At 52.4% G+C, this 15,038-nt stretch overlaps 2 protein-coding genes across 2 annotated transcripts; both read right to left on the minus strand.

Moving 5' to 3' along the window:
* Positions 1-1,282: 1,282 nt before the first annotated feature.
* Positions 1,283-2,500, minus strand: HCRT (hypocretin neuropeptide precursor; the record flags this gene model as incomplete). Its single annotated transcript, XM_079725709.1, has 2 exons — positions 1,283-1,657; positions 2,480-2,500. 2 exons carry the CDS (start codon positions 2,498-2,500, stop codon positions 1,283-1,285), a joined length of 396 nt encoding a protein of 131 aa, XP_079581835.1.
* A 1,873-nt stretch (positions 2,501-4,373) lies between these two features.
* Positions 4,374-8,330, minus strand: GHDC (GH3 domain containing; the record flags this gene model as incomplete). The annotated part of the gene is given in 10 exon segments (XM_079725817.1): positions 4,374-5,159; positions 5,426-5,511; positions 5,839-5,972; positions 6,049-6,120; positions 6,240-6,432; positions 6,826-7,327; positions 7,494-7,615; positions 7,916-8,267; positions 8,269-8,309; positions 8,312-8,330. Coding segments are annotated over 10 exon segments (1,740 nt in total). The 3' UTR covers positions 4,374-4,940.
* Positions 8,331-15,038: the final 6,708 nt, after the last annotated feature.

Below are 15,038 nucleotides of genomic sequence, written 5' to 3' on the forward strand. Positions count from 1 at the left end.
AGACAGCCAAATCCAGTGACAAAGGGAAGATGGGCTGGGGAGAGGGCAGGCCAGTGTTCCTCACCCTCACCCTGAGTCTGAGCTGGGCATTATCTGGGATGTTATATTGCTTAAAAGTGCCACATCTCTACTTTTGGGTGTTAGTTTCTTAGGGCTGCTGTAACAAAGTACCATAAGCTGGGTGGCTTAAACAACAGAAATTTTTGGCTCAGTTCTGAAGGCTAGAAGTCCAAGATCAAGATGACTGCAGGGTTGGTTCCTTTTTAAGGCCGTGGGGGAATATTTGCTCCATGCCTGTTTTCTAGCTTCCGGTGGGTTGTTGGCACTTTTTGGCTTGTAGATGCATCACTCCAGCTCTGCCTTCATGTTCACATGGGTTCTTCTTGTGTGCATTTGTGTCCAAATTCCCCCTTTATATAAGGACACATCATATTGGGTTAGAGGCCCACCCTACTCCAGTTATGACCACATTTTAACTAATTACGTCCACAAAGACTCTATTTCCAAATAAGGTTACATTCTGAAGGGCTGGGGGTTAGGACTTCAACCTGTAAATGGAGTGTGTGCGTGTACACACAATTCAACCTGTACCAGGTGTGTTCGGTTAATTGCAGGAAGATCTTGCCGCATCCCCACTTAAGAAGTTCTCCTGACTCTCAGCTACCTACAGAATAAAGTGAAAAGCCTGACGACTTGTGAGGGGCTGCACAAGCCTAACCGCCTCCCCTTCAGCGCCTCACTGCTCCCCCGGACTCTCTACCCCACGCTGCAGCTCTCTCGAAGATTTATGTTGAACCTCATCTTCCCTGCCTTTTCGGCAGGCGCAGCTCCCTCCTTCCCAACCGGATTCCGCTCCTCTGCTTGCTTTTTCTCTCCTTTGCGTCTCTCCGGAAAGGCCCTGCGATACAGAATGACTGGTAGAGCACCGAGGGACGTGTCTGTCCCCATCCTCCCCTCTAAGCACGCACATATGCGGTCCTCTCCGCACCCCAGGGCCTTGCACAGTTCCTTGCTCTGGTAGCTCCCCGCCTGAGAGTGTTTCGGGTTCAAAGACGCCCAAGCTGAGGTTCCCCGAGCCTCCAGGTTTTCTGGTTCTTTATAGTTAGAAAGACTCTCACGCCCCCTGGAGGGCGGGACGCGACCACACAGGGACAGAGAGCAGCCACACTAACAGAGGGAGACTCGTCTTTATTGCCCTTTTTCTGCGGGCTGACACCGGGCGGGCTGACAGAGGGGAGAGGGCAGGGCCAGTGTAGGGCCAGGACAGGACCTGAGCAAGGGCTCAGACCCCGGACCGTCCCCCGGGCGCGACAGACGAGGTGGCCTCAGCGAGACACCGGCGCCCGGGGCAGGGGCGCGGCGCTGACTCTGCGCCTGCGCGGCGGCCCATGGTCAGAATGCCGGCCGCGTGGTTGCCACTGGCCTGCAGGAGGCGCTGCAACCGGCCCTGGAGCCCCGGGGGCCCGGACCGCCGCTTGCCCAGCGTGAGGATGCCGGCCGCGTGATTGCCCGCGCCGTGCAGTAGCTCGTAGAGGCGGCAGGAGCACGTCTTCTGACGGCAGCAGTCGGGCAGAGGCTGCGCGGCCGCCCCGGGCGACAGCAGTGCAGGCGGCAGCAACAGCAGCAGGAGCAGCAGCGTCACGGTGGCCCAGGAGACCTGGGGAGGCGGAGACCGGGCGCTGAGGGTCGCCCGCATCCAACCTCTACGCCCGGGTCCTGCACAGCTGGCTTCACGCCCCCTCCTGGCCTACGCTCCTCCCTCGCTGTCGCTTAGCTTTCCTGTCTCTGCGCAGAGCTGTCTGAAGGGCTCTGTTGGAGAAGGGCTCGTGTCTGGCTTCTTTACCTACTCATCCTTGAAGACCTAGCAGAGCATCTCCTCCAGGAAGCCCTTTGAGACCCCCTGGACAGAATGAATCCCTCTCTCCTCTGGGTACCCATTAGAGCGCTGACCACTCCACCTGAAAACAGACATGTCTGAATCTGCCCCAGACGTTTGTGGAAACTTAGCTCAGGGAAACAGAGGCCCTATTTATCCGCTCCTCCCCCTTCACAGTGGGCAAACACGTGCAAATCAAGGACTGGCAGGATCCAAGCTGTTGTCTTGTCGGCCTGTTCCCTTGCAGGGAACTTTGGACCAGTTTCCTACCCTCTCAGGGGGCACAACATCCTCACTTGTAAACTGGGTATTAAATAATTCCTACTGTGCAGGGCTTCTGGGAGGATGAAATGAGATGACAGGTGCAAACAGCACCTAATACGTAATGAAGGCTCAATAAACATGAACTCTTAGGAGAACACGGCACAATCCAATGTTAGCCAAGGCAGATACTCGGCCAAGGGTCCACCCCGTCCGCTGCCTCAGAGCCCACATGGGAAAAGGCCAAGAGCTAGACACCTTCAACCTTTCTTCCAGCTCCCTGAGCAGGCCCTCTCATTGCCCCTGGCCTAATGAGTCACCCCTCCGTCCCTGGGTCTTTACCTTTGTAGAAGGAGGATTCATGGTGTCTGGAGCTCAGAGTGGCGTAGCCAGGAAAGGTGTCGTCCGTACTGGTCCAAATAGCCAGGAGCTTTGAGGCTGTCAACTGCAACCCGCTGCCAGGGTCCGGGGGTTTATAGTGCTCTGGGGCGGAGGGGGAGAGATGGGCACTTGCGTCCACTCTGGGGCCAGACAAAGGCAAATCTAAGATTAGCCTCCTGCAGGAGGGCCGTCTCCAGGGTGGGCCCAAGGAATGGCCGCCAAGGCACTCAGAGACTGGAGGTGGATCATTGTGCTCCCGGTCACCTCCCCGCCCCCGTCTGTCTGCCTGCTCCCTGGAGACGGGGCGGTCTCCGGGCACTAATGAGGCCAACTTGCACCTAGGAATCTGGGAGCACAAAAGAGGCCTTGCCTGGGATGCTGGTGTGGGACAGTGTGTCAGGGGAGCCGCTAATTAGGGGCAGGAAAGGAGGCAGTCGTGAGACCCACTCTCCACAGGATGTGTGTGGGAGGAGAGGGCAGCCAGGCAACAGGCCTCTCCCCCGCCGTCCTCCTGTCACTGCTCCTGGGGCCTTCAGGCTCCAGGGCCTTCTTCCTCCACGGAAAAGCTTTCTTCGCTGGCTCTCCCTCCCCTCCGTCTCTCTTCTTCCCTCTCTCCCTTTCACCAGCCTCCAAGATGGAGAAACTTGAAAGCCAACCCTGGGCAGTGGGAGGAAAGCAGCAGAACCTGGTGAGATCCTTCAACATCCCCAGCTTCCTTCCTACCTGGCTGGGCTGCCTGGACAGGAGGGATGGAGTCCCATCCCACCATCAGCAGGGAGAGAGCCACCATGGGGTGAAGGACACATGTCATCTCTAGGCTGGTGTCTTATCCAGGGCACTGTCTACTGAGCGCCCGTTCTGTGCCAGGCCCTGCTCTGGGCACTGGAGTGACAGTGTGCATAGGATATAGCCCAGTTTTCAAGGAGCTCCAAAGTCCAGGTGGGGAGGTGACCCGGCAAAAGGCTAGCTCAGTGGAGAAAGGCCTCTGAAAAAGCCTTGCATGAAAAGTGGGTTTCATCAAGTAAGGTCAGGGGAGAAGGCATTCTGACGAAGGGACAAAGACCTAGACATGACAGTGCTTATTTCACGCGGGAAGTAAGGTGTGGTCCACAGATCACTTCTCTTACAAGAGAGAGGTGATTGGACAGGTAAGTGAGGCCAGGGTGGGTCAAAGGGTCTTATTGGCTAAGCTCATTGGTCTTGATCTCACAGGTGCCAAGGCGCTGTGGGAGGATTTTAGCAGGAAGGAGTTGTGGGCTGGTGTGGGGACCGGGTGGGAGGGGGCAGGAGCCTGGATGTGGGGCGTGGAATCTAAAAGTGGTAATTCAGAGGCAGAATCTGAGGCTTGGCAACTGATTGGGATCAGGTGCCGGGGTACTTAGGAGGAGCTGCGGGGCTTTGGGCAAACCTCACGACCCCACGAAGCCTCAGTTTCCCCACTAGTAAGATGGACGGTTAAGCCAGATGGTCTCTGGAGCTGCTTCCTGCTCGGATTCTTTATGATTTACAGTACAGGGTCTGCCCAAGGAAGTGATATGCGGGTGTTGGGCCAGGAAGGGGACCCATGCTAAGCCAGGGCAAGGGGAATTGGGGAGCAGCCCCTCTGCATTTGGGTAAAGCTTGGAATGGGGGGAGGTAGGACGAGGGGCTCTGTGTGTTCTGGGTTGACTTAGGCTGTGGTAGGGGTCCCCGAGGGCTCTGCGGGCCCACACACTCAGGGCCTGCCCCAGCCCGGAGGGGGAGTGTGGGGAAAGCCCCGGTGTCCAGAGCTGAAGCTGGGAGGGGAGCCCAGGCTGCAGCAGCGCCAGAGCGAATGGGACCACTGGTTTCCCCAAAAGCAGACCCCAAGCCAAGATTCCGGGTGCAAGAGGTTTATTTGGGCGGTGATCCAAGAAAGCACATAAGGGAGTAGGGACGGGAGGGACAGACGGAAAACCAAGAAGAACTTTGTTAATGAGAGGGTTACCGCTGTGGGCAACTGGTGGTGACCCTCCGAGGGAGACAATCAATACGGTTCAGAGTTGTCCCACTGAGGGACGATGAAGCTGAGGTCTGTGATCACCAACTCCTGTTCCTTGCTGACTGAGGGTCACTCCAGAGAGCATTAACTCCCAACACTTCCAGCCTGCCTGGTGCACGGGCTGAGAGACACAGGCACTGTCAGCGTGGACTGGAACCGCAGGGTCTTCCAGGGTGGGCCGGGGGGCTCCAGATGGGGCGCTGCTGGTGTCTGCTCTATCCCTGAAGTCAACTCCTCAGAACTGACAGACTAGGTCGGGCCTCCCTAAGGCCCAGCAGCTCCGATGGGCAACCGTCAGCTGACACTCGAAGAGCCTGGCCAAGGGCTCCCCATCCAGAGGGGCCCCAGAGGAAAGAGCGAGGCAGCCCGTGAGGGTGAACAGGGCAGTGGGCAGGCCTCAGCTCAGGACAACACCCTCCTCTGCAGGTACTGGGCCAGGTACCTGTGCTTGAGGACCCGGGGCATCTCAGGAGGGAAGGGGGCTGAGGGGCAGGCAGCGAGGGCTGCCCGCAGTTCTCTGAAGGCCCCCCACCCCACCAGGTGGACTCGGGCAGGGCCCACGCTGCCCCGGAACCGCAGGGACTTGTAGCGAGCGGAGGCTTCCTGAAGGCAGTGGTCAAGCTGGAAACAGAACGGCCTGCATGAGGCTGGCGTGGGGCTGGGTGGCGTGTGGTGAGGCACGCACGGCTGTGTCCAGGGAACGCGCGGGTAGGAGTTTCGTGTGTATACGTGTGTGTCTGTGGGACTCATCCCTCCCTTCCCAGAGCCCCAGGGAGGTTCTCCTCCCCACACCCCTCCTCCCCATCTCTCCCCTGTGCCCACAGCACCTGGGGGCGTGCAGGGTGGAAGGGACATGCAGTCATATCCTGTCCCTGTCTCTCGTGTACCTTGTCTCGATTTTCCTCCGACAAGTTCCTTAGCCCCTTCAGTGCCACGAACACCTCATAGTGGGGAGCAGAACCCTCGGAGGAATCTGTAGACAAACCCCCCATCGTGGACACATGCTTTTGTGAACAGGGCAGCATCCAAAGCCGAAGCCTACTGCCCCCACCTGTTCTTCCCCACTCCCAGGTTCACAGCAGGGAGAAAAGGAGTTTCTTGGCAGGGAGTGGGGTGAATGGAGAGAAAATGGATAGAGGCAGCAGGAGGGATGGGAGTTAGATATGGGGAAGGACTTTTGTTAGGAGCAGCAAAGCAGGCTGACTCTTTTCTCTTTCCTAGACATCTCCCAGCAGGATGGGTATGGGTTGGGGGAGAGTCAAGCCAAGGACGGGGGGCAGGAGCCAGTGAAGAAACTTACCCAGAATGCTGCTCTCCACACAGCCATGGTCCAACAGCCTGGCCCCTGGCCACTGCCCCACCGCCCGGCCCAAGGCCTCAGAGAACACGTCCTCACCAGTGTCTTCGCCTCGGACACTCAGGGTCTGGCCCAGCCTGGGGAGGAGGAAGCAGGAGGAAGGGGAACCCAGGGCACAAGGATGACCTCTCAGCCACCCAGGGGGTCACTTACCTACAGATGAACCTGACGACCGGACACTCATTGTAGGCACCAACCACCTGGACCACGTCACCCAGGCGGCACCTGATAGAGTAGAAGTGGGGGTGAGGTCAGGCCCAAAGGCCCATTAGCTCATGCCCCTGGCTTTCGGCAGGGCTCCAGAGGGCCTGAGGTGGCCTGGGGGTGGGCAGCCAGGTGGTCACCTGGTGAGGCTGGTGTGGTCAGTCAGCACCAGTTCATACTCCTTGCCCTTCTGGGCTTCGGCCAGTAGGACGGTGGGGGCAGCCTCTTCCCGGGTTCCTTCCTTGAGTGGGAGCAGCTCGATAAAGGGGCTTCCAGGGGGCAGAAGGTACAGGCCATGGGGCTGCTCTGGCCACAGACTCAGGCCCACCGCCCCTGTGGGGAGCAAGCAGCTTCTTCATCTGGTGGTACCATTGCTTCCTGCTGGGCAATAGCCCCTCCCCCTGGATCCCAGTCCCCAATCCTCTGAGCATCGATCCCACTGCTGCCCTCCCACTCCACCCTTCCTGGCTCCCCCAGGCTCAGCCCTCTGCCTCTAAGGTCTTAATTGGGAAGGGGCGGTGGTTCTGGACCTGGGGTTAAATGCTGGTGTGGTGTAAATTTGTGTGTCTCTTAACGTCTATGAGCCTCAGTTTTTTCATCTGTAAAATGGAGCTGCTGGTGTTGGAGAGGATTATATGAGATGATTATAGAGGGCTTGCTACTTGGCAGCTAGCTGTGTGACCTCTGCCCCCTGCCCTCACCTCACTACCCTTGAGTCTTGCTGACCTCCAGAGGCAGCATAAGCAGGTGAGAAGAAGGCTAGCCCTTGGCACCACAAGGCCCCCAGGGCAGCCACAGCCTCAGCCTGGCCTCCTGCATCCAGAGTCACCACCACCTGAAGCTTTGGCCAGAGCCGAAGGGCCAGTCCTCGGGGTCCCTGCTCCAGGGCCTCCCGCAGCTCAGCTGCCCGTCTGGGGAGAGATACTCCTGGGTTCCCAGCAGCTAATGCCTCAGCCAGCTCTTCACCATCGGCCTCCAGGCCCAAGAAGACGTCTAGGAGCTCGACCGCCGTCCCAGCTTCCAGAGCTCGCAGCCCCGGGGACCTCAGTGCCTCCAGCAGCAGGGCCCTAGGGTCCTTGGCTCCAGCAGGGCCCAACTGGCCCAGGGCATGCCAAGGCCAAGGGAGCGGGTAGGGCCAAGGGGAGGAAGGGGTCACACGGGCCGTGCCTTCTGGAGCCAGCGCTTCTGGGCAGGTCTTGTTTAGGGCTGCCAGACCCAGCAAGGTGGCCTGGAGGGAGACAAGAGGCAGTGTTGTTGGCCCTGGGCCTGAGCCAGACCCAGAGGCCCCAGGTTTTTTGTTTGTTTGTTTCTTTGTTTATTTCCCATTCTGATGGGAGGGTTTGGCTGCAGTTAGGGGTCTCTGGTGGGGCTGGGCCCCAGCCTTCCCAGTTTACCTGCAGAGAGACCTCCCCACGGTACTGGTTTGAGGCAGGGGACAAGAGCTGCCCTCCACTTTCTTCCTCCTGGAGCTGGCTGGCCTTGGTCAGAGGGAGATGATTCCGGAAGACGCCTATATCTGTAGCCCCAAAGACATCATAAAATCCTCATGAAGCCACAGAGTTTCCCAAGAGTTTCAGGTAAGACTGGTGAGGTCCCTGAGGAAGGAACCCAGAATAGGCCTGGGGGAAGAGGGGCTGTCAGGGCCCAGGATGGGAAAATTCATCTTGAACAATCTCGGGCCTGGGTAGGGTCTCTGGGTCAGGTCCCTCTGTGTTGGCAGTAGAAGGGGGAAGGGAGGTCTTCAGGTTCTGGAATCTGACTGTCCTATGGGGTTTCTTTCTCTTTGGGCCACCTCCCCAGACCCTGGGAAACACACCTGTGCTCCCCCTGAGGGGACAGCGGGGACTCTGGGCCCTCTGTAGACACCGCCTCAGGGCCCGCTGCTGGCTCTGGCCCGCGTGCAGCGTGCTCTGAGCTAGGCTCTTCCGCTGCCAGGCGGCGGCCCAGCACAGGGCCCCCCATGCCACACGGTGCTGGAGACGGACCAGCCAGGACAGCCTGGCATCCTGGGACGGCCGCCGCCGCCAGAGCAGGGCCAGCGGCAGCAGCAGGAGGCCCAGCAGGAGGCACAGCAGCAGCGGCAGCAGCATCTCCAAGCAGCTCCTGGCAGGAGGAAGGCCTCCAAGTACTGGCACTGGGGGGAGAAGGGAAAACCCACTTCCTCCCCCCCCAGGCTCCCGCGCACAGGAACACCAAGTTAAACCTGTCAGGTGATGCGGGGGAGAGAACATCAAGGCTTTGGGGTCACACTGACCTGCGTTTGGATCCTGGCCCTGCCCCTTGTTAGCTGTCTGGCCCTGGGTAACTCAGCCAGCTGCTCTGAGCTCCGTTCCCTTCCCCAATCTGTAAAATGGGAATAATAATACCCCTTAGAAAGTGCAGGAAAGGCATGGCACAGTGCCCGGCACACAGCAGATACTTCACGGACGGCATGTCTGGCCCACTATCGAGAGGCTCTGCTTTGTCCAGGATTCCACCCTGTCGCCCCCACCCCCGCCGAAGCCCACATGCACCTGTCACAGCCCACTTGTGTCTCTGCCTGGCACCCAGGGACCCCTAAGCACCCCCGTACAGCCTCAGTACACAGCCGGCCAGAAGGCTGGAGCCACAGCTTTAAAGGGCTGGGCCTGAACCAGGAAATCCGGCCACTGGGCCTGAGGGAGGAGCTGGGAAGGGGGGGCTCTTAAAGGGGCAGGTTGCCTAAGGGCCGCTGTGTTGGGAGCTGGCCCAAGCTGGCAGGTGGAGGGAAGTTAGGGCCAGAGTATCAGCTTGAGCCGGGAGTGGGGTGCACCCCATCCTGGAGCAGGTGCAAACTTGAGAACTGTTAAAAAGCAAAACGTTTTTCCATTCCAGAATCTGTCTCCACAAAGGTAGTAGAGGAAGAAAATACTTTTGTTATTGAATAAGCATTAGAGCAGAGTGTGACGCACCACAGGCAATACGCTGGGACTGCAGATAGAAAAGAATCTCACTCCCTTTTAAAGCCAGAGCCAGGCAGACACAACCCATTAACACCTGTTCTCAAGATAACTACGTGGTAATTGAGGTCACCACCTGTGTTAGCTTATTGGCTTTATCGCAAGGAAACACAAACTTCTCCCATCCTTACGGCAGGAGGTAGTTTTGCAACTGGGAATAAGGTGCCCGATGGAGCTCGGCTCCCCCATCCTACTGACAAGCTTGAGAAGCTGTGCTCAGAATGAGGTTCTTCTGCTGTCCGTGGTTAAGCCCTCTCTCTACCTGTGCCCTTGACCCAGGCTCTCAGACACTGAAACCTTTCCCTTCATCCTCACCTGCCTCTCTGTCTTGCAGTCTCTCTTCTTCTCACAGCTGAGCTCTTAAAAGTATACAATTCAGTGGTCTCTAGTATATTCATAGGTATGTGCAACACCAACAGTCACTTTTATAACATTTTCATCACCACAGAAGCAATCCCAGGCCCTTTAGCTACCACCTCCCAATCCCTTCCCACCTCCCTGCCCCCCGCCCTAAGCAACCACAAATCTACTCTCTATATACATACATTTCCCTATTCTGGACATTTCATTGTACATGGAATCATATAACATGTGGTCTTTTGAGTCTGGCTTCTTTCACTTAGCATGTTTTCAAGGTTCTTCCATGTGGTACTGTGCACCAGTAGTTCATTCCTTATTATCGCCACATAATGTTTCATCGTATGGATATATCACATTTGTTTATCCATTCATCGGTTGATGGACACTTGGGTCATTTCCACTCTTTGGCTATTATGTAAAATGCTGTTATGAATGTTTGTACAAGTTTTTCTGTGGACATATATTTTCTTGCATAAAAATGGAATGCAAGGGATTCACTGCGTTCCATTGAGTGGAATGTCAGGGTCGTGCAGTAGCGGTTTAACTGTTTAAGGAACTGCTAAATTGGTTTCCAAAGTGGCGTCACCATTTTACATTCCCACCACCAGTGTATGAGGGTCTTGGTTTCTCTACATCCTTGTCAACACTTGTTATTATCTGACCTTTTGATTATAGTCATCTTAGTGGGGTGTGAAGTGATCTGAGTCAGTTTTTGCACTTTCCTGATGACCAATGATGTCGAGCATCTTTTCATGTGTTTATTGGCCATCTGTATACTTTTTTGGAGAAACGTCTTTTCAGCTTCTTTACCCATTTTTTAATTGGACTACTTGTCTTTTTATTATTAAGTTGTAAGAATCCTTAATATATTTTACATACAAGTTCCCTATCACGATATATATGATTTGCAAATATTTTCTCCCATCTTATGTGTTATCTTTTCATTTTCTTGATAGTGTCCTTTGAAGCACAAAATTTTTAGTTCAATGAAGTCCAACCACCTATTTTTTCTCTTGCTATTTGTGCTTTTGGTGTTGTATCTAAGAATTCGTTGTCAAATCCAAGGTCATGAAGATTTACCCTTATGTTTTCTTCCAATAATTTTATAATCTTAGCTCTTACATTTAGGTCTCTGATCCATTTTTTTGATCCATTTTTTATTGTGGTAAAACATACATGAGTTACCATTTTAACCATATTTAAGTATACACTTCAGTGGCATTAGGTATATTCATTGTTGTGCAACTGTCACCATCATGTCTCTCCAAAATTTTTCATCTTTCCAAACTGAAACTCTGTACTCATTAAACAATTACTCCCCGTTCCTTGGCAACCACCATCCTATTTTCTGTCTTTATGAATTTGACTACTCTAGGTGCCTAATATAAGGGGAATCTTACAATATTTGTCCTTTTGTGTCTGTCTTTTCTCACCTAGCATAATGTCTTCAAGATTCATCCACGTTGTAGCATGTGTCAGAATTTCCTTCCTTTTTAAGGAAGGAAATATACGTTGTATATATATACCACATTTATCCATTCATTCATTGATGGACTTAGTTCTGTTTTTACAGAAAAGTTTTTACCTTTTGGCTATTATGAATAATGCTGCTATGAACACGGGTGTACAAATATTTGTTTGAATCCCTGCTTTTAATTCTTTTGGGTATATTCCCAGAAGGGGAAGTGCTACATCATATGGTAATTCTTATGTTTAATTTTTTGAGGAACCACCATACTGTTTTCACAGCAGCTGCACTATTTTACATGCCTGCCTTCCACAGTTGTTTTTTTTTTTTTAATCTTTGACATGGCTCAATAAGGCTGCCTTTAAAAAATATATTTATTTTCTTAATTTTTTTGGCTGTGTCGGGTCTTAGTTGCAGTATGCGGGATCTTTCATTGCAGCACGTGGGCTTCTCTCTAGTTGTGGCATGCGGGTTTTCTCTACTTGTGGCCCACGGGCTCCAGGGCGCGTGGGCTCTGTAGTTTGTGGCACGTGGGCTCTCTCTTTGAGATGCAGGCTTAGTTGCCCCGCAGCATGTGGGATCTTAGTTTCCCGACCAGGAATCAAACCCGCGCCCCTGCACTGGAAGGTGGATTCTTTACCACTGTACCACCAGGGAAGTCCCTGTTTTTGTTTTTTATAATAGCCAACCTGATGGGTAAGAAGTGGCATCTCATTGTGGTTTTGATTTGCATTTCCCTTACAATTGAGCATCTTTTCCTGTGCTTGTTGTCCACCTGTATATCTTCTTTGGAAAAATGTTTATTCATGTCATGTTCCCATTTAAGATTTTTTGTTGTTGTTGAGGAGTTCTTTATATATTCTGGCTATTAACCCCCATCAGACATACGATTTGCAAATATTTTCTCCCATTCTGTGGGTTGCCTTTTCACTCTGTTAATAGTGTCTTTTGAAGCGTAAAAGTTTTTCTATTTTTTATTTTTTTGGCTGCACCATGGCTTGGCTTGCAGGACCTTAGTTCCCCAACCAGGCATTGAACCTGGGCCCCTGCAATGAAAGCACCGAGTCCTAACCACTGGACCACCAGGGAATTCTCAAAAGTTTATTTTGATGAAGTCCAATTTACCTTCTGCTCCCTATGCTTCTGGTGTCTTGGCCAAGAAATCATTGCCAAATCCCAAGTCATGAAGCTCTCTGTTTTCTTCTTAGAGTTTTATATAGCTTTAGCTCTTACGTTTAGATGTTTGATCCATTTTTAATTTTTATATGTGATGTAAGGTAAGGTTCCAAATTCATTCTTTCACTTGTGGCTATCCAGTAGTCCCAGCACTATTTGTTGAAAAGACTATTCTTTTCCCGTTGAATGGTCTTGGCACCCTTGTCAAAAATTTGTTGACCATAGACACATTGGTTTCTTTCTAGACTCTGAATTCTATTCCACTTATCTATAGGTCTATCCTTATGCCAGTACCACACTTTGTTGATTACTGTTTCTTTGTAGTAAGTTTTGAAATTGCTAAGTGTGACTACTTCAACTTTTTCTTTTTCATTTCGTTATGTAGGACTGTATTGTCTAATTTCCATATATTTGTGAATTTTCCAGGGCTTCTGATGAAGCTGCTCGACACCATTAGTCATCAGGGAAATGCAAATTAAAACTGACTCAAGTCATGTCACACTCCACTAGGATGGCTATAATCAAAAGGTCAGAAAATAACAAGTGTTGGCAGGAATGTAGAGAAATCAGAACCCTCATGTAAAATGGTGCAGCCACCTTGGAAACCAGTTTAGCAATTCCTTGTTTCTTGTCCAAGTACACGAGTTTCCTTGTCTAGTGAGTGGCAGGATTATGTTAGTGAGTCTGTCTGCTCCCCACTGCCCACCCATACACACAGTGTGAAGCCTCTGATATTGCTACTTAGTGGGGAGTTATGCCCACAGTCACCCTAGCAGGACAGTGATTTGCACAGGTCTCTCCTTGTCTCTTTCCTTGACCACACCCAGCTGTTAAACTACACTAGTTGTTGGCTGATTGCTATATTTTTCAACAATGCCCTGGGGAATAAATGGCTCCACAAATTGATCTAATCAAATTCAGGCTTCTGGGCTTCCCTGGTGGCGCAGTGGTTGGGAGTCCACCTGCCGATGCAGGGGACGCGGGTTCGTGCCCTGGTCCGGGAAGATCCCACATGCTGCGGAGCAGTTGGGCCCGTGAGCCATGGCCGCTGAGCCCGTGTGTCCGGAGCCTGTGCTCCGCAACGGGAGAGGCCACAACAGTGAGAGGTCCGTGTACTGAAAAAAAAAAAAAAAAAAAAAAATTTAGGCTTCTTTGAAGGGATAGTTTCAAAGGTCAGTATTTGAGATTTGTTCTGACCCTGAGAGAGTTCCTCCCAGCTGTATCTTTACCTATTTCTTTTCTTTTCTTCCTTCCTCCCTTCCTCCCTCCCTCCCTTCCCTCCTTTCTTTTTAAATTTATTTAATTTTTTGGTTGCACTGGGTCTTAGTTGTGGCACTTGGGATCTTCGTTGAGGCATGTGGGATCTTCCATTGCAGTGCGTGGGCTCTTCATTGTGGCGTGAGGGTTTTCTCTCTCTAGTTGTGGCGCAGGCTCCAGGGTGCGTGGATTCCCAGACTGCAATCCTCTTGAGGGCAGGAATGATTTCTCATCCCATACACAAGCCTGGCTCAGGGCAGGCACTCCAAATGTGCTGAATCTTAAGGATGAACTTTCTAACAGGAATAGGAGATAAAAGACTATGATTCTAAGTTTCAAAACCTCACGTGAACAGGAAGGTAAGAAATGCCACCGTCTGCCATCGAAGCTGGTGACACACACACTCTGAGGCAGCCAATGCCCAACTAGTTCCTCTTTTCAGAGTCACACTGATGATTTCAAATTTTCCCCTATGAAAGCCACTCTATCTCAACCACCTGATGGAAAAAAATAAAAAGAGGACTCAATATTGTCCATTTAGAGGAAGTATTTATTGTAACATAAAATACACAGTTTTGTGACTGCCCCAAGTTGTATACAATACTTTTTTGGTGCCTATATACTAACTTGCCTCATCACTAAAATCTGTATCTGAAATAACTTCACGAAGTTTTATAAAGAAAAATTATAAAAAGTATGTTTCCATTTTAAGTTATATTCACTTTCAGTCTCCCTCCCACCCCCTACAAAGCCCTGCACATACCACACATTGAAACATTTTGATGACGCGCATGTGTGTGTCTGGGAGCGAGTGAGAGGCTGAGGTGGTCAGGACTTGCCCGTCACCTCTCCTTGCGGTTTGCAGAACAGGGAGAAGAGAGAAGATACATGTAGATAGCGAGCGCACCTTTCAGTCAAAAATCTCTCCCATCTACAGGCACAGCCTCAGGAGAACGGAGGACCGCTCAGCCACTGGACGTGTGCGGGAACCCCAGGCTTGGGGCAGCCACTCTCTTGGGAACCCGTCCCCCCAGCCCCAGTGCTAACTATGCAGTGAGGGCTCTGCCCTCGGCACGCCTGCGCCTAGGCCCACTGCTCATCTGAAAGCGTGTCAATCCCTGCCCCCAGGGCTGCTGGGACAAGCAGGGCCGGCACTCAGGGTGCCCCGGTGTTGGGCATGAGAGGTCTGAGTCCAGGAGCAGCCAGGCTTCCTTTCTACCTTTCCCCAACACTCCCAACCTCAGGGGGGGATTTTAATCAAATCTTGAGGGGACGTAAGGGGCTTTGCAGCATCCTGCGTCGGTGCTGATAGCCATGGAGGAGTCAGCCTGCTCCTCAGAGGCAGAGACGGTCTACTGCCCAGCACGGAAAAATAAATCAGTGTATGAAGCCAAGCTAGGGCAAAGAGCAGCTTGTAAAAAGTCCTCTTTCAATAAATAATTTACTACAGAGGAATATTTTCCTTTAACATCAAAACACTGATAAATTCAGAAGTAATTTTTGTAAAAAAAATATGTTTATTTACTCACATGTATAAAAATAATGTTTTTTAGGGTCATTCTCTCCTGGGTGTGGTCAGGCCCTTCTTTTGGAGGGGGGCTGGGGGTGACCTTACAGGCCTGACCCCAAAGGTATACCTGCTTTCCCCTCTTCCCACCTGCCTGCCATGGCCCATTCCTTCCTTCTGGTGTAAAGCTATG

Source organism: Hyperoodon ampullatus (genome assembly GCF_949752795.1).
Source record: "Hyperoodon ampullatus genome assembly, chromosome: 19".
Classification (NCBI taxonomy): Eukaryota; Metazoa; Chordata; class Mammalia; order Artiodactyla; family Ziphiidae; genus Hyperoodon; species Hyperoodon ampullatus.